General features: G+C 46.3%; 1 protein-coding gene across 2 annotated transcripts in view; it reads left to right on the top strand.

Annotated features, from left to right (window-relative positions):
• The window catches only part of CDYL2 (chromodomain Y like 2), a 332,309-nt gene that overhangs the window by 294,191 nt on the left and 20,209 nt on the right, over window positions 1–17,909 (top strand). For both annotated transcript variants that reach the window (XM_067020087.1, XM_059046050.2), the window contains exon 3: window positions 11,692–11,909. In XM_067020087.1, coding sequence (XP_066876188.1) covers window positions 11,692–11,909 — 218 coding nt within the window. The remainder of the gene's footprint in view (window positions 1–11,691; window positions 11,910–17,909) is intronic.

Here is a 17,909-nt window from a genome sequence, read left to right as displayed (position 1 = left end):
GTTAAAATTGGATGGAAGTTTTGAAGTTCCAGTAGCCATGTGTAGCTGTTGGCTACTCTGTTAAGCAATGCGGATATCAAACATTTCCAGCATTGTAGGGGGTTCTCTAGGGCAGCGCTGAATCAGACTGTAAGTTCTTACGCGCAGGATCCCTCTCTTTGCCCATCAGTGTATCCCAGGAGCCAGGTTTGTCCTAGACTCATGAACTGCATGCTGAATGGATGGAGGGAGGGGCAGGAAAGGCTGTAAAAAAAAAAAAAAAAAAAAGGCTAAAAAAGAAAAAAGGATGTACCAGCAGCCACTGGAAGAGGGGTGAGCTGCTGCTCCGGAAGAATTCCTAAGCAGGTCACAGCAGAGCTGCGCTGAGAAGGATGAGGAGACCGTTACCAGGTGGGCAAGGGAGGAAGGGCATTCCGGGGGAGAGAGACTCTGGTCTTGAGATGTCTTCCTTCTGTGTCCTGATGGCTCACGGCCCAAAAAAGTCTTACTGTATTCTTCACAAGGGGAGGAAACTTCATAGCGCTCACACCGTGTTCTCTCCCTGGGCATCTTTGGGAGGTGAGGTCTTGCCTGGCTGTTGTGAAGCAGAAGGGCCAGGTGTGATGTAAGTGCGAGTTAGTCATCTAGGTGTGAGAGCAGCCTGATGTCAGGAAACGAACGTTCCTATGTGTGCGACTCATACCCAGATTTGGAAGTGTGGCCAAGAGGCTGAGAAATGAACAAGGAACGTGTTTCAAAATCAGGAGTGTTAAATACGAGGTCGCCATCCAGTTAGTTTCCTTTGTTTGCTTTCTGCTCATTCATTCGCTTGATGGACGCTGCGTTGAGCAGTGCTGCCTTCCAGGCACTGTGCTCAGTCCTGCAGACACAGAGTGAGTGACTCAGGTTTGTCCCCGAAGAGCCCGCCATTAGGTGGAGACATCAGGCAGGTACAGAGATGACGATGATGCAGTAAAACGAGCTCGGCTTGGTAACAGTTCCATGTGACCCTGGAGCCAGGTGTAGCACCCAGATTCTCCTGTCTGCTTTGCTCAGTGGGCTCTTGGGAAGAAAAGCAGAATATCCCTCAGAGCCAGCACCAGCGGGAGGGCCCGAGACCAGTGTTAGGTCTCCGAGTCTTATTGCTTGAGTCAAGCGTCGCTTTGTGTGTGTGTGTGTGTGTGTGTGTGTGTGTGTGTGTGTGTGTGTGGTACGCGGGCCTCTCTCGTTGTGGAGTGCAGGCTCCAGACGCGCAGGCTCAGCGGCCATGGCTCACGGGCCCAGCCGCTCCGCGGCACGTGGGATCTTCCCGGACCGGGGCACGAACCCGTGTCCCCTGCATCGGCAGGCGGACCCCCAACCACTGCGCCACCAGGGAAGCTCCCAAGCATCACTTTTGAAGTCAAGATTCTTAGAGTTTGAACCCTATTCTGACCCTTCCTAGGGGCATGACCTTCGGTTTTGCTTTTCTCACCTCTAAAATGTGGCTGAAACGATGTCTTATAGGGTTCTTCTTAGGATTGGGCGACGTAAGCTATGTGAATCACATAATAAGGACTGTTCCATTACGGTGAGGAATCAAGAGAAAGGACTTGAGGGTGATGCTGTACCGACCTTGGAAGTAGCCATCGCGGATTGTTCCGGGCAGGGGGAGTAGACGGCTCCGAGCCCAGTTGCCCACGACAACCCAAGAGCTGCCCAAGATCCTAAATAAGACTAAAGTGTGAAAGCAGCACAGATGACGCACCCTCCCCTGGGGGTAGCACCCTTTGGTGTCCTGTCTGAACTTCTCTTTCCTTCCTTGACGTCCAGAGGAAGCGTGGTGCTCTTCGGTGCTGGGGTTCGACGTGTTCCTGGTGGAGAACGTAGGCACGGACGCTGAGCCCTGCCTTGAGTGGCGAATGCTGCGTGCAGTGGTGTCCTGTGGCCTGTCCCTCGTCTGTCCAGTCCTCTGTGGCCTCCCCCAGACCTTTACCTTCTGTCCTCCCGGAAAGCTCACCCCTCATCCCGGGACCGCTTCTGTTTCTCTTTGTGTGTCTTAGAAACTGCCGTGCATTTTCTGACACACCTCTTCCTGCTGCACAGTGACAGCTGTGCACCGCTTCTTGACACTTTATGAGTATTTCCACCATTTCTCAGTTGATTGGGCAGGTTTCCTTCTCCCGTTAGCTGAGTTGAGATGCCTTTTTCAGCCTTCAAGAGTCTCTCCTTAGGGAATCTTCCACACACCTGGATTTTTTGTTCTTTTCTCCAATCTGATCATCTCTGTCTTTTAATATAGGAGTCTAAACTGTTCACAAATTAATGTGATTATTAATATATTTGGGTTTTTTTTTTCTATTTTGCATTTTAATATTATCATTCTGTTTCTCTGCTTGCTCTCCCATCCCCAGCCCCTACCCTTTTCATACTTTTATTTATTTATTTATTTTTTAATTTATTTTTTTGCAGTAGGCGGGCCTCTCACTGTTGTGGCCTCTCCCGTTGCGGAGCACAGGCTCCGGACACACAGGCTCAGTGGCCATGGCTCACGGGCCCAGCCGCTCCGCGGCACGTGGGATCTTCCTGGACCGGGGCACGAACCCGTGTCCCCTGCATCGGGAGGCGGATTCTCAACCACTGTGCCACCAGGGAAGCCCCCTTTTCATACTTTTAAAGTGAATTGGTACATTTTGTATATTCTGTCTCCCTGAGCTGACTTGGAAGCTAACCATAGATGGTATTTGTATTCTTAAATTTTAGCATACATACTCAATATGAATTTTTTCTAATAGATGTGATATCCTCCTATTGATATAACAAGGAAGACCCTACTTGGTTTTAACTTCTCAATGAGCCTCTTGTTTTTGTTTTGTCCACTCAGTGTTGTTAAACACCAAAAACTATTTTTATTATTTTTGCAGCCAGGTATTACATTTACTAAATTAAAAATAATCAACTGTGTTTCTTTTATCTCTTGGATTCCTATGAATTAACTTTTTGATTTGCTGAAGTTTCTCTTTATAATTCTTTTAGAGTCTGTGGTAGATAAACTCTTTTAGTTTGGGGGTATCTGAAAATACCCATTTCTTGGTCCTTTAAATGTGGTTTTAGCTGGGTATAAAATTCTTGGTTGATAGTTATTTTCTCTCAGCATTTTGATGATAGTTCATTTTTTTCAGACCTCTGTCACTGCTTGTAAATAATAAGTTGAAAATAATTTTAAACTTATATCAAACATTGTAATCCTTTTTGGATTTACCAGTTTTTAACGTTTTGCCACGTTTGCTGTCTCTTTCTCTGTGTATGTGTGTTTCCGTACATGTATCTGTAGATATATAGACTCACACATATGTACACACTTAGAACTTATATACAAATGATTATACAGATTATATTTAAATTATTATTCTTTTTCTGAACCATTTGAGTGTAGATTGCATGCATCATGCCTCTTTACCCAGTAATATTTTTTGTGGTTTGTTTTATATTTGTTTGTTTTTACTGAAGTATAGTTGATTTACAATGTTGTGTTAGTTTCAGGCATACAGCAAAGTGATTCAGTTTTTCATATATATATTGTTTTTCAGATTCTTTTCCATTATAGGTTATTACAAGATATTGAATATAGTTCCCTGTGCTAAACTCCTAATTTATCCCTCCCTCCGTCCCCAGTGATATTTAGTATAGGTGTTTCTAAGAAAAAGGATATTCTCAAGTCAACACAGTACAGTTATGAAATTCAAGAAATTTAACATTGATAGAATCCTTTTATATCTTTGGTTCTTATTCCATTTTTTTCCTATTATTCCAGTAATGTTCTTTAGATTATTTTTTCCTCGAATATAGAATCCAGGCCAGAATCCTATGATGACTTTAGTTGTCATGTCTCTTTAGTTCCCTTTGATCTGGAGCAGTTCCTTGGTCTTCCATTGTCTTCAGTAACACTGGCATTTTTGAAGAAAACCAACCAGTTATTTTACAGAGTGTTCCTTATTTTGAGTCTGTCTGATGTTTCCTTAAGACTAGATTCAAGTTATTCATCTCCACTGAAATACTTGATATGATGTTATTTCCTCTGTCTTACCCATCCATCTCTTTCCTTCTTTCCTTCCTTCCTCCCTCCCTCCCTCTCATCTATCTATCTATCTATCTATCTATCTATCTATCTATCTATCTATCTATCATCTGTCATCATCATCTCTATCTATTATCAGTTCAGACTTGAAGATTATTATTTTATGAAGTGGTTTATAATCCATTTCTTCCCCTTATTTACTTTTATGTTCAAATTGTCCTAGATTTGGCCAATGGGAACCCCTCCAATCTGCCTCATATGTCCTTTTGACATGCCCGGTTATTTTTTGGGTCACTTCCTTACTTCCAGGTACAGTAAGACTTTCCAGCCCACTTTGTACCTTGCCTGTCCCAGCCCTGGAAGCAGCCATTTCTCTGGGAAGTCCTGGATTATTTTAGTGGGGGTGGTATTTAGAAGCCAACATCTGGGGTCTAAATGTGCTCATTGCTATGAGATCTTCATTTTTTCTAAGCCCTTTCAGCTAATGGAGCTAGGAAATAGATATAATTTTAAAAGCCGTGAGTTCATACTGATACCTCCAATTTCATTCTAATCCCACTGAGTTCTTCCTTGCCTTCCCACATTCCATATTTGTGTGTCCCTTCTTCCACAGAGAGAACCCTGTTTCTCCATAACATCACACAATTACTCATTTGCTCACCCTATAATTCTCATAAAATAATTTTAGAATTGCTCCACCCTTACCCTTAAGAAAAGCAAACCCACTAAGAAGAATTCAAGATTTGTTTGAGGATATATAAGTCATTATATTGAGTCCAAAAGTTATTTGTATTGATCATCCTCCCCCATGAATAAATAAGTACTACATGATCCATGGTTGGTTGCATCCATGGATGCAGAACTGTGGACACAGAGGACCAACTGTAAAGTTATATGCAGATTTTCTACTGCATGGGGTTGGTGCCCCTAACCCCTGCGTTGTTCAAGGGTCAGCTGTACTCAGAGAAGTGTAGAAGAGAACTATACTCCTTCCCCATCCCTTCTGCTCTATTCTGTCAACCACTGTGGGTATCCAGTTTCATTGTTTTCTGACTTATTCTTCCTCTGTTTCTTTTTGCAAAAATAAACAGATTTATCTGTTTTCCATTCTTTCTTATACTAAAGGTAAAATACTTTTATTTTACCTTTAAATACTAAATACTCTCTTTACTTGAAGATATGTTTTGGAAATCACTCATTAATTCATAGAAATAGTTTTCCTTCTTTTTACAGCTGCATAGTATTCCATTGTGTGGATACACCATAGTTTACATCCTTAATCTATGCTTGGAAGTTTAGGTAGTTTCAATATTTTGCAATTGTGAATAATGCTGTAAGAAATAATATATATATATATAACAATAATAATAGTAATAATGATAATAAATATAGATATATTTTTTGGTATATTTTTATGTTATGTTTCCAGAAGTGGGATTGCTGTGTTGAGAGTGCATGCATGAACAGTTTTCTCACATGTTGCCAAATTCCCTTCCATAGTAGTTGTACCATTTTGCATTCCACCCACAATTAAGAGAATGCCCAGCTCCCCACATCCTCTCTAGAAGAGTATAGTGTCAAGATTCTGAACTTTTGCCAAGTGAATGGGTAAGAAATGGTATCTCAGTGTGGTTTTAACTTTCATTTCTTTTATTACGAGTTTTAGCTTGCATTATTCTTTTGAGTGAAGATGAAATCTTTTTTTACGTTTAAGGGCTATTTTTATGTAGTATTTGTGGATTGTCTGTCCATGTCTTCTGTCCGTTTTTTTCCTGGAAGAATTTTGGTCTTTTCGTCCTCACTGTTTAAAATTTCTTTACAATTTGAGGATCTTTTATCTGTGATAGGCAAATTTTTTCCTGTTTGTCATTTGCTTTTTAATTAGTTCTTTACCCCTGTGCTCTTTTCCTTTCTGTCTGCCTTCGTCTGAGAATTTCTTGTTTATTTTAAATGACTCTTTTTCTCACCTCTATCACTTTTAGCATGCTAAACATTCCTCTTCTAAAGTCCTTGTCAGATTGTCTCGTAATATTCCATTTATCTGATTTGGATTCATTCATGTCACCAGTATTGATTTTATTGGCTAGAATTCTGAGCATTAGATATCTTCCTATTTCAGAATTTTGGTGTACAGGTTCACTTCAAGAGGGAAGTTGGTTTTTGTCTTTCTTTGTGTCCTCTCTCTCCCTCCACCTGGCCCAGAGCTCCCGATAAAGCCTTGGCCGTGGACTGCGCGTGGTTTTGTCACTGTTGTTCTGCCTTCGTGGGAGGGCATCACGCCATCGCCTGGCTTCCATCCCCTGGGTCTCTCCTCCCATCTCGAGTGGGATGCTTGGTTTCTGCTGCCCCCCGGGCCCCCTTCCCGCCCAGCACTCCTGGCCCCCACCCCTACGTCGAGCTTTGTGCTGATGCCACACACGCAAGAGATGGTTGTTTGTGAGCCCAGCATTGTCTCTGTCACCTCTGCACGTCTCGAGCAGAGGGGCTGTGTCAGAGCCCGATTCTATGGAGCCTTCCTAACGGGAAGTACTCCTTTGTACTCTGAAGGAAGGAAGGTGAGAAGCCTTGAAGGGAGTGGAAGGAAGGAAACTAGCCTGATTCGGGGACGGGGGGTCCCTTTGTCCCAGAAGCACAGCACGTGTCCCTTCACTTCACAGTCATCCGCGTGCGGGAAGTGAGGGCACAGAGGAGGGATAGTGACCTCCAGCCTCACAGCCCCCAGGGGACGGGGTGCGGGGCTTTGAACGCCGGCCACCACTGGGTTTTCACTCTGGCCTTCAGACTCATCAGGGTTTTCACCCATCTCTCCTGGGTCTGTTCCCCGGGGTTGGAGGGCGCGTGTGGGGCTGGGAGTGCGAGAGGCGGGGGTACAAGGACTCACCAGCGAATTCCTCATTTTTGGAATGACTTGGCATCCTTCATCTAACATTTCTGCAGTGCCTAGAACGAGCCAGGTACTTGCTAATCCCATATCCGTTCCTTAATTAAATTAGCTCCGAACAACCATGAAAAGCAGGTACCACTGACCCCATCTTATGACGAAGGAGACGACACTCGAAGGCTCACGTGGCTTCCCAGCTTCTGCTGATGAGCAAACACAGGTCTGGGATTCCCATGCTGTGTGGCTGCAAAGCCCCAAACTTCTGTGCTTCCGGCATGTTCTATCTCCCACGGTGCCTTCCCTGCCAGCCTGCCCCCATCTCGCCAGAGGCATGGTGCCCCAGAAGAGGAGCGGGCTTGAGAGCACCTCTGTGTGAGGTCAGACTTAGGTCCAGAAAGGCAACTTAACGCAGCTGTACATGAGTGCATCCGGGCCCTCACGGAGGCCCCCTCCCTTCCCGATAGCCCAGAGATGGTGCCTCTTCCAAGTTACCATTGGGGATGTGGGCCATGTGTCCTGATAGAGAATAAACAGGTCTGTTTTCCTCACGTAGTTTTATGGATTATTTGGTCAGATGGTCCCTTAGGGGCTGCTTCCCCTTATGCTTTAACAGAAAGACCATGGGCTCCTTCACAGAGAACCGCCCCACCCAGTATTTTTTATCATGTCACCCTATCTTTTCCCATCTGTCATCATTTTAACTCTTAGTCTACTTGTTTACTTTCCATCTCCCACGCCTGAAGCAAGCTCTGGGAGGGCATGGACCTTATTTCGCTGATTTTTGTTGCATCTCCAACGTCTAGTGTTACAGCTGGCCCATAGGAGGTGATAACTCATTAGATTTTTAAAAATTTATTTATTTTTATTTTTGGCTGCGTTGGGTCTTGGTTGCTGCGTGCAGGCTCTCTCTAGTTGTGGTGTGCAGGGGCTACTCTTCGTTGCAGTGCGCAGGCTTCTCATTGCGGTGGCTTCTCCTGTTGCGGAGCACGGGCTCTAGGTGCACGGGCTCAGTAGTTGTGGCACGCGGGCTCAGTAGTTATGCCTCACGGGCTTAGTTGCTCCACGGCACGTGGGATCTTCCTGGACCAGGGCTCGAACCCGCGTCCCCTGCGTTGGCAGGCGGATTCTCAACCCCTGCCCCACCAGGGAAGCCCCTAATTAGATTTTGAATGAACGAAGCAGAGGAGAGGCAGCTGCCTCTAATCCTGGCTCTGCCACTTAAAACCTTCACGGCTCCCAGCAAGTTACTCACTTTTCCTTATCTGCAAAGTGGAGTAAGAATGCCAGTTTTGTAGGACGGTTGAGGAATTTAGAGGCAGCGTACAGGGCTGCTCAGAAAAGGTAACCGTCAGGTCCTCCTCCCTAATATAATCGTAAAGCAGCACCTTGACCTGCTTGTGGGGCAGGAGTTTAGTCAGACCTCTCCCAGCCCCGGGAAGCACTGATCTTCCCAAGCCCCGAGCTTCTGACTTCTCACGGGCAAGAGCTGGTGGCCGCTGAGAGCAGCTCCCATGATGCACTGACCTCTGCCAGCAGGTCCCCAGCATGGATCTGCCAGCTCTAATTAGGAAGCTTCTGAGGAGCTGGAGGGATTGAGGTTGACCCTGAAGAAACAGCTCCCTTTACACAAGGCTTTTAATTAAATGCTCATGTTTACTTTCCGGAGTTCATTGAATCATTTACCCACATCATGGTGTTTGACAAAGCCCAGTTGCTGTGGGTAATGGAAAAGTACACAATGAGGAGGCTTCTTGGAGGCTGTCAGGTGACACAGGCACTGCTGCTTCTGTGCCCCTTTGAGGTTGGGCGCTTGTCTGGGTGGGGATGGGGTATGCAGGGAAAGGGTCCAGGGAAGCATTTCCTGGTCCCTGCCTTTGACTTGGTTCTTGAGATTCCAAGACCCCCCCCCCCATGCTAACTAAGAATCTGAGTCCACCTTGACGTTATCCAGACCCTGGTTCTCAAAGCCTGGTCACTGGAGCAGGGGCAGCGGCATGGAGTGGGCCCAGCAGGCCGGTTTAACAGTTCTCCAGGTGATCCGGATGCCTGCTCAAGTGTAAGGACACCTGGGGACTTCCCTGGTGGCCCAGTGGGTAAGACTCCACACTCCCAATGCATGGGGCCTGGGGTTGGTCCCTGGTCAGGGAACGAGGTCCCACACGCATGCTGCAACTAAGAGTTTGCATGATGCAACTAAGAAGTCCGCACGCTGCAACTAAAAGATCCCACATGCTGCAACTAAGACCCAGCACAGCCAAGATAGATAGATAGATGGATGGATAGATAGGTAGATAGGTGTCAAGGGTCTCAAACCTGCCTATATGTCAGAATTGCCTGGGAAGTGGTTTTCTTGGGGTTTTTTTGTTTTGTTTTCTTTTTTAAAGTTAACTTAATTTTAAAATATACTCTTTAAAATAAACTTCACTTTTTTGGATTTCCAGAAAATTTGGAAAGATAATAGAGTTCATGTATACCCCATACTCAGTCTCTCCTATTATTATGAGCATCTTCACTAGTCTGGTACGTTTGTTACAGCTGATGAACTGCTATTGAGGCATCATTATCAACTAAAGTCCATACCTTATCCTAAAGTCTGTTTCAAGATCCTGATCCCACATCACATTTAATCGTCATGTCTCCTTAGGATACTCTGCACTGTGACAGTTTCTCAGACTTTCCTGGTTTTTAATGACCTTCACAGTTTTGAAGTATACTGATTAGGTATTTTGTAGAACTCTTCTCCGTTGGGATTTGTCTGACCTTTTTTGCCTGATTAGACTGGGGCTGTAGGTTTCTGAGAGGAAGACCCCAGAGGTCCAGCACCCTTCTCCTCAGGTCGTATCAGGGGTGCACACCACGCCGTGACTTATCCCTCTTGGTGTTGGTCTTGATCACGTGGCCCACAAGGCTTTGACTTCTCCATCTGCTGCAGTCGGGTTTCTCCGCTGTTACTCTCCCCCCCGGAGCCCCCCAACTTTCCATACCATTTGGAAGGAAGTCACTTTGTGCAGCCCGCCCTTAAAGAAGTTATGTTCTACCCCCTTGAGAGCAGAGCATCTACGTAAACTGTTTGGAATCCTTCTCCATGGGAGATTTGGCTCTTGTCTCCCATTTATTCATTTATTCAATCTCATTTAATTATATCGGTATGGACTCATGGATGTTTGTTTTGTACTTTCAGTTATAACGCAATACATATGACTTTATATCGTTGCTCAAATTCTGCCGTCTTTGGCCATGGGGAGCTCTTACAGTTGGCTCCTGGGTCCTTTTGACATACCCCTATCATTGTGAAGGTTGTTCTTGTTATTATTTATTTTTATTCATTTATTTATTTAGTACTTCCTTCCTTTCAGCCTCTGCAAGCTTATCTTGCATGTTTCTTGCCCCAGTCCTGGAATCAGCCATTTCCCCAGAGAGCCCTGGTTCCTTTTATTGAGAATGAAACCAAGCTCTGGGCCCCAGGTGTGCTCACTGCTATTGGGGTGTCAGACTCTGGGTCCTGTCAGCTGACAGAGCGAGGAAACACACATGTACATACTAACCTGTTTGTACCCGCTTATCTGTAAATATTTCTGAATGTAACCATCTGTATCTGTATTGAGTTCATACTGAGGTCTTCGGTGCTCACCCATATTCCCACGTTGCTCATTCTAGGCCCCTCCCCTTGCTTACCTGTAAACTGCCCCTCCAGCCCTGAAAAACCTTCTTCTTTCAATCTGCCATCCATTTATGTAGTTGTTCAGCTCCAGCGTTCATGTACAATGTCAGAATTGTTAACTCGTACTTACCTCCGTGCGATCAACTTTATCAGCTGGAGTACACTGCTTCTGTGCAGGTTATTTTGCCTTTAATTTTACAGACTCCACTCATTCCTACAGTTACTTAGATCAGCGCCTCCCCCCCCCCCCGCCCCTCACGGAGGTGGTTTCATACATTTGTCATACAGTTAGATTCTTTTATCACATTCTGCGTTCCATCCTTGGATTCCCCCCCATCTCTTAATTTTTTTAAAAAAAATTTTGCCTACTTTAAGGTTCACTGTCTGTGCTGTAGTTCTTCAGGTTTCGACAAATGCTTTATGTCTCATATTCACCATCATAGTATCATATAGAGTAGTTTCACTGCCCTAAAAAAATCCCCTACGCTTCACCAGTTCCACCCGAACCCCTGGCAACCACTGATCTTTTTACTGTTTCTATACTTTTGCCTTTTCTAGAATGTCACATAATTGGAATCATGTAATGTGTGGCCTTTTCAGAGTGGTTTCTTAGTAATATGCACTTCAGATTCATTCATGTATTTTTGTGGCTTGATAATGAATTTCTTTTGATGCCAAATATTCTATTGTGTGAATGAACCAGAGCTTGTTTATATCCATTCACCTAGTAAAGGGCATATTGGTTGCTTCTGATGTTGGGTTATTATGAGTAAAGCTGCAGTTTTCTGGTTTTGTTTGTTTTGTTTCGTGGCCATTGCCGGGTTCCCCGTTGCTGAAGGCAGCCAAGCAGAAGCTGGGTGCACACGGGTGGATGTGTGGGAGAGGGGATCGAGGATTGCATGGGGTCATTCACAGAGAGCCCTCTCTGTGCTCTTCCAAGTTTGGAGATGTAGCTGTTAAGTCCCGGGCCCTTCACCACCCAGAGCAGAGCGGCGCACGGGTCCCAGCCACATCGGACCCTTTCCGTGACAATCTGAGCGTTCTCTGATCACACTCCTGAGTGACTGACTGTTCCCCACTCACTTTCTCGCTTTGTTCCTCTGCTTTTGGAAGGCTCTGCTCTGACCAACGGGGCACTGAACCTGCACAGCCCGGTGAAGAGGAAGCTGGAAGCCGAGAAGGACTACGTCTTTGACAAGAGGCTCAGGTACAGCGTCCGCCAGAACGAAAGCAACTGTCGCTTTCGGGACATTGTCGTGCGGAAGGAAGAGGGCTTCACGCACATCCTGCTGTCCAGCCAGACCTCGGACAACAACGCGCTGACCCCTGAGGTGAGGGGGCAGGATGGGGGGTGGGTGCCACTCTGAGGCCGTCGCAGTAGGGCGCTGGCTCTCTCTCTGTGCCCTCGGGAGCTGCTGGAGACAGCCGACGCTCATGCAGGCTTGACCGCGGGACCCAATTTACCGATCACCTTACATACGTTATCCGTCTGATCTTTATGACCAGTAACCATATTATCCCGTTTTGAAGATGAAGATCCCGGTAAACAGAAATCCAATACACTGATTGTGGTCACAGAATTAGTCAGTATTAGCTCCAGAAACCAAGCATCCTATCTCGGGCTTTTCCAGTGAAAGTGCCTTATAATCAGCATGTCCAATTTCTTTGCTTTAGATGGAATTATATTCACTCAGCTCGCTTATAGTTTTTTTTAATTGAGATGTGATTCACATACCATAACATTTACCCTTTTAAAATGTCCTGTTCAGTGGTGTTTAGCATACTCCCAAGGTTGTGCAACCATCGGCACTAATTCCAGAACATTTCCATCACCCCCAAAGGACACCCCGTGCCCATTAACAGTCACCCCATTCTCCACCCGCCCAAGTCCCCGGCAACCACTAATCTCCTTTCTGTCTCTCTGGATTTGCCTATTCTGGACATTTCGTATACGTGGAATCCTACAGTACGTGGTCTTCCGGGACTGGCTTCTTTCACTCAGCACAGTGTTTGGGGGGTTTCTCCACGTGGTAGCATGGTCGGTGTTTCATTCCTCTTCCGTGTGTGGATAGGCCACACTTTGTCTATTAGTTCTCCAGTTGAGGGACATGTGCATTGCCTCCACTTTGGGCTATCATGAAAAATCATGTTAGGGACATTTGTAGATATGTTTTTGTCTGAACATATGTTTTCAGTTTTCTTGGATATTTTCCTAATTATGGAATTGCTGGGTCATATAGTAACTCCATATTTGACTTTTTGAGGAACTGCCAAACTATTTTCCCCAGTGGCTGGACCATTTTACATCCCCACCAGTGGTATGTGAAGGTCCCAATTTCTCCACGTCTTTGCCAGCACTTATTATTGTCTATCTTTTCTGTTATAGCCGTTTTAGTGGGAGTGAGGTGCTGTCTCATTGTGGTTCTGACTTGCATTTTCCTAGTGACTGATGATGTTGGACATCTTCTCAGGTGCCTGTTGGCCATTTGCCTACCTTCTTTGGAGAGATGTCTGTTCAAATCCTTTGCCTAGCTTTAAAAATGGTGGTGTTTTGGTTTTTTTTGCGTTTTGAGCATTCTCTATATGTTCTGGATACTAGACCCTTATCAGAGCTATGATGCTTCCATTCTATGCATTGTCTTTTTCCTTTCTAGATAGCAGTCTTTGATATACAATTTAAAAAATGTTGGTAAAGTCCAATTTATCTTTCCTCTATTACTTTTTAAAATGCGAATCCTACTTATGTCTTAGATGAAAAGAACAGGGAAACAGGGAATGCTTAATGCAGTTAGGTAGACAGCACCGTTCAGAATATGGGATTACTTAGTAGGGAGCAATGAAGAGATTGTTAACGGTGCACGTGTAGGAAAACATGCATCTAAGCAGTCTTCTCCAACTGGACTGACGTGGGCAGGGCGTAGAGAGAGCAATGGCAGAAACGACTATGGTGTGGCTAGTAGTGGCTCTTCGGGCTTTATATTTGCTATTTATCCCATTTCATCCCACCAGCACCCTTCTGATGTAGGAGTATTATGATCCACCTCTTACAGAGGAGACTATGTAGGCCTAGAGAACTGAACAGGCCTGGGGTCACAGAGCTTCAGGAGGGCAGGGCCCTCACCACTTTCACCCATCCTTTTGTCCTGGCCCTCAGTCCAGTGCCTGGCCCGTTGAAGACAGTTCAGTGCAACCCCCCTTTTCCTGTCCCTTGATATCCTGCACTCCAGTGTCCACCGTAGGAATGCAGACCTGGAGGGTGAACCGCAGGGGTGTGTTTTCTTTTAGGTGGGACACAGTCAAGGAGTGGCCGCCCAGCCAGATGGAGATGGCTAAGTGGCCTGGCACTGCCCAGCATGTCCAGTGCACTCAGGGTGGCCCCTGAGGTGGGTGGAATGGGAGGTGCTGTGTCCTTGAACTTGCAATCACATGTCTTGTCATTATGATTTACATAGACTGTGGCTCTTTTTCGGGATTGTGGGGTGACAGTCAGGAATGCTTGTCAACCCGTGAGGGAAGAGAGCAGCTAAAGCCTGTGGAGTTAGGGGGGCTGCTGATGGCTCGTTGCCCCTCTTCTAAGCATGGTGTTTTGGGGGTCTCTCCCCCCTCCACCTTCAGCAGAACCACCTCAGGGTTCTCTGCTGTGTAGACCTCTGCATAGGACTCAGAGTCTGGGGTCTGTGGTTTACCCCAAAGGCCGCCCTTCACATGTTTATACACCTGGAAGCCTTGTTATTTTAAGCTCATCATGAAACATTCGCACGAGACCGATTCTTCTTAGATTTTTTTTTTTCTACTTCACTACTTTTAAGAAGGGTGCTTGGGACTTCCATGGTGGTATAGTGGTTAAGAATCTGCCTGCCAATGCAGGGGACACGGGTTCAAGCCCTGGTCCAGGAAGATCCCACATGCTGTGGAGCAGCTAAGCCCGTGCGCCACAACTACTGAGCCTGCTCCCTAGAGCCTGCGAGCCACAGCCACTGAGCCCGCGTGCCACAACTACCGAAGCCCGCGCACCTAGAGCCCATGCTCCGCAACAAGAGAAGCCACTGCAATGAGAAGCCCGCGCACCGCAACAAAGAGGAGCCCCTGCTCACCGCAACTAGAGAAAGCCCACGCACAGCAACGAAGACCCAACGCAGCCAAAAATAAATAAATACATAAATAAATTTATTAAAAAAAATAAAGAGCGTGCTTGAAAAAGGCACAGTAGTTTCCTCTGATAAACCGAATAAATGGGAAGTCTCCCAGTTCATTCTGTCTCTTTGGAGCAGCTCTGTGTACTAAGTGTTGCCTTCTCATCACAGAAACATGTGGCATTCAGGTGATTTGAGGTGCCGGGGTTCTCACCTCCCGAGCCGCGGGCTTGGTTAATTAGGGGGTTTACTCCTAATTGGTGTCTGTCAGTAACAGAACAGGAGGAAGACGGAGAAACAGTCATTGATCGGGTGTTTTCAGCTCTCTCAGCAACCAAAGTGGATTGACTCTATGGATAAATTGGCTAACTGGGTAAAGTAGCCACGAAGTGAAGGTCCTGTTGAAATGAGGAGGTTGTGTGAGGGAGGGGTACATAGTTAGCGCAGGGTTTGAATCCTCCTTCCACTAATTTACCTCTTCTGTTACCTTGGGATTACTTTCCTTCTCTGAGCATTCTCATTTACAGAAATTATGCAGTATCTTCCCTGTGGGATTAGAGATAACATCTGCAAAAGAGGCTCTCAGAGTCCCTGGCACCTAGGAGGTAGTCAGTGAATGTTCCTATCATTGTTAAGATGAAACGGAGGTGATTTAACAGCCACCAGCAGGCCCAGCCCTGCTCGTTCATGGAGGGCCTGGAAGGAGGCCTCCTTCACGGTCTAACTGAATTCTTTTTCTAGTTGTATATGTGGCATTGGCTGGATCGGCCTCATGGGCAGAAATTCGTACATTACTGGGTGTATTCACTAGATTCTGAGGCTAGCAGGTGTGTTGTAATATTTCTCCTGTCTGGAATATAGCAAAGAGCCAGGAAAATAATGAAAATGCCCCTTAAGCAAAGAGCCAGCAAAATAGATTGTCCAGAGTCTTGGTGATTAAAAGCCCATTCACTTTCCCATTGGGAGAGGACCTCAGGCCCTCACTCTGTTCCTGGTTTTCTTGGTGGCTCCCAGCCTCGGCAGACAGATCACCACCGTCCCCGGGGGCACACCTCACCTCACACCCTCTTGATCCTATCTGCTATATCCACACCATCTGCAAGCCAGTTAATTCTTAAATAGCTCTCATATGTTTCCTTCTGTTTCCATCACAACCTTGAGAGTCCACACTACTAGCTGTTTTGTCTGCACTATTGTAATAACCTAACAAGTCTGCCGACTGTCACGTTTCCTGCCCTGTCATCCGTTCTTCAGAAGGCAGAGTGATCTGTTGGAAATGCAAATATGATCAAGTCACCCCCCCCCCCCCGCCACACACACACACACTTCGAAGACATCAATGGTTCCTGATCGTTCTTGATAAGAATCAAAACCCTTAACTAATGTTGCTGGCAAGGCTGGTGCTTCTGACCCTCCAGCCTCATCTCACGTCACATGGCTAGCAAGTGCAGAGCAGAGGCAGTGAACCTCAAGAACGGATTTGGGATTTCCACTCTTCTCTCCCCCTGCACTCTAGTCACCCTGGCTTTCCTTCATGCTCGCACCTGCCCCAGGGCCTTTGTACATGCCTGTCTTTCTGACTAAAGCAGCCTTCCTTCCCTCCTGGCTTAGCTGAACCTTGCTGTTCCTAAGGATCTCAGCTCAGCCATCGCTTCCACAGGGAAGTCTTCCCTTCCCTCCTGGACCAGGTTATGTCTGTCTCTCATGGCCTCTGCACTCTCCCTTCTGGAACACATCCCAGTTGTCAGTGTATGTGTATCTATGTGGTAATTTGTGAAATGTCTGATTGCCTCCATTAGACTCTAAACTTCTTGAGGAGGTAAACACTGTGCCATTCACTCAATCCAACAAACATTTATTAAATTCTGTTACATGCACAATTTCCTGGTGTTATAGGGCTAAACAGATGAGTAGAATACTATTTTATTGAAGCTCTTTTTTTTTTTTTTTTTGGCTGTGTTGGGTCTTCATTGCTGTGCACGGGCTTTCTCTAGCTGCGGCGAGCGGGGTCTACTCTTCGTTGTGCGTGGGCTTCTCATCGCGGTGGTTTCTCTTGTTGTGGAGCAGGGGCTAGGTACACGGGCTTCAGTAGTTGCAGAATGTGGGCTCCATAGTTGTGGCATGCAGGTTCAGTAGTTGTGGCACCTGGGCTCAGTAGTTGTGGCATGTGGGCTCAGTAGTTGTAGCTCGCAGGCTGTAGAGCACAGGCTCAGTAGTTGTGGTGCATGGGCTTAGTTGCTCCATGGCATGTGGGATCTTCCTGGACCAAGGATCAAACCCGTGTCACCTCAGTTGGCAGGTGGATTCTTAACCACTGAGCCACCAGGGAAGTCCTTATTTAAACTCTTAAGGGATGGTATTAGTTATATTACCACATAACACATTGCCCTAAACTTAGCATCTTAAAACAACAAGCACAGTCTGTGAGGGTCAAGAGTGCTGACTTGGCATAGACGGGTACTTCTGCCTCAGAGTCTCCCACAAGGCTGCAGTTGAGGTGTTGGCTGCAGTTGCAGTCTCACCTGAAGGCTCGATGAGGGAGGCTCCACTTTCAGGCTCCTCCAGGTGGTTGCTGGCAGGTCCCAGGTCCTTACTGCCCAGAGACATCACTTCCTTGTCATTGGCTACTCCCCACGGACTATGGCATAGCCTCTCCATAGGGCGACTCACAGCATGGCAACCTGCATCCCCTGGACCGAGAGCTCCAAGAAAGAGGTTTAGCAAAAGAGGACGGCCGAGGGAATTCCCAGGTGGTCCAGTGGTTAGGACTTGGCGCTTTCACTGCCAGGGCTTGGGTTCAATCCTTGGTTGGGGAACTAAGAGCCTGCAAGCCTCGCAGTGCAGCCAGAAAAAAAAAAAAAAAAAAAAAAAAAGAGGACAGCCAAGACAAGCTATAGTCATCTTGTATCTTAGTCTCCTCTTGCAAGGGGCATCCCGTCACTTTACCGTATTCTCTTGGTTAGAAGTGGGTCACTAGGTCCTGTCTATCCTCGAGGGGAGCGAATTGCACACAGGTGTGAATACCAACTGCCCTAAGGCTGCCTGTCGCAGGGGTTTAAATCAGGAAGGAGGCAGGACAAAGTAAGGAGACACACGTTCTATCAGGGAGCTTGTAGAAGTGTCATAGCAGGGATTTAAAGTACTTGGGGCGTCAGAAGGAGGGGGTGGCATTTTGTCTGGGGTATTTGGGAAGGCCTT

The sequence above is a fragment of the Kogia breviceps genome, chromosome 18 (assembly GCF_026419965.1).
Source record: "Kogia breviceps isolate mKogBre1 chromosome 18, mKogBre1 haplotype 1, whole genome shotgun sequence".
Taxonomy (NCBI): Eukaryota; Metazoa; Chordata; class Mammalia; order Artiodactyla; family Physeteridae; genus Kogia; species Kogia breviceps.
The sequence above is the reverse complement of the archived record's forward strand: the minus strand, read 5'-3'. Positions and strand labels throughout refer to the sequence as shown.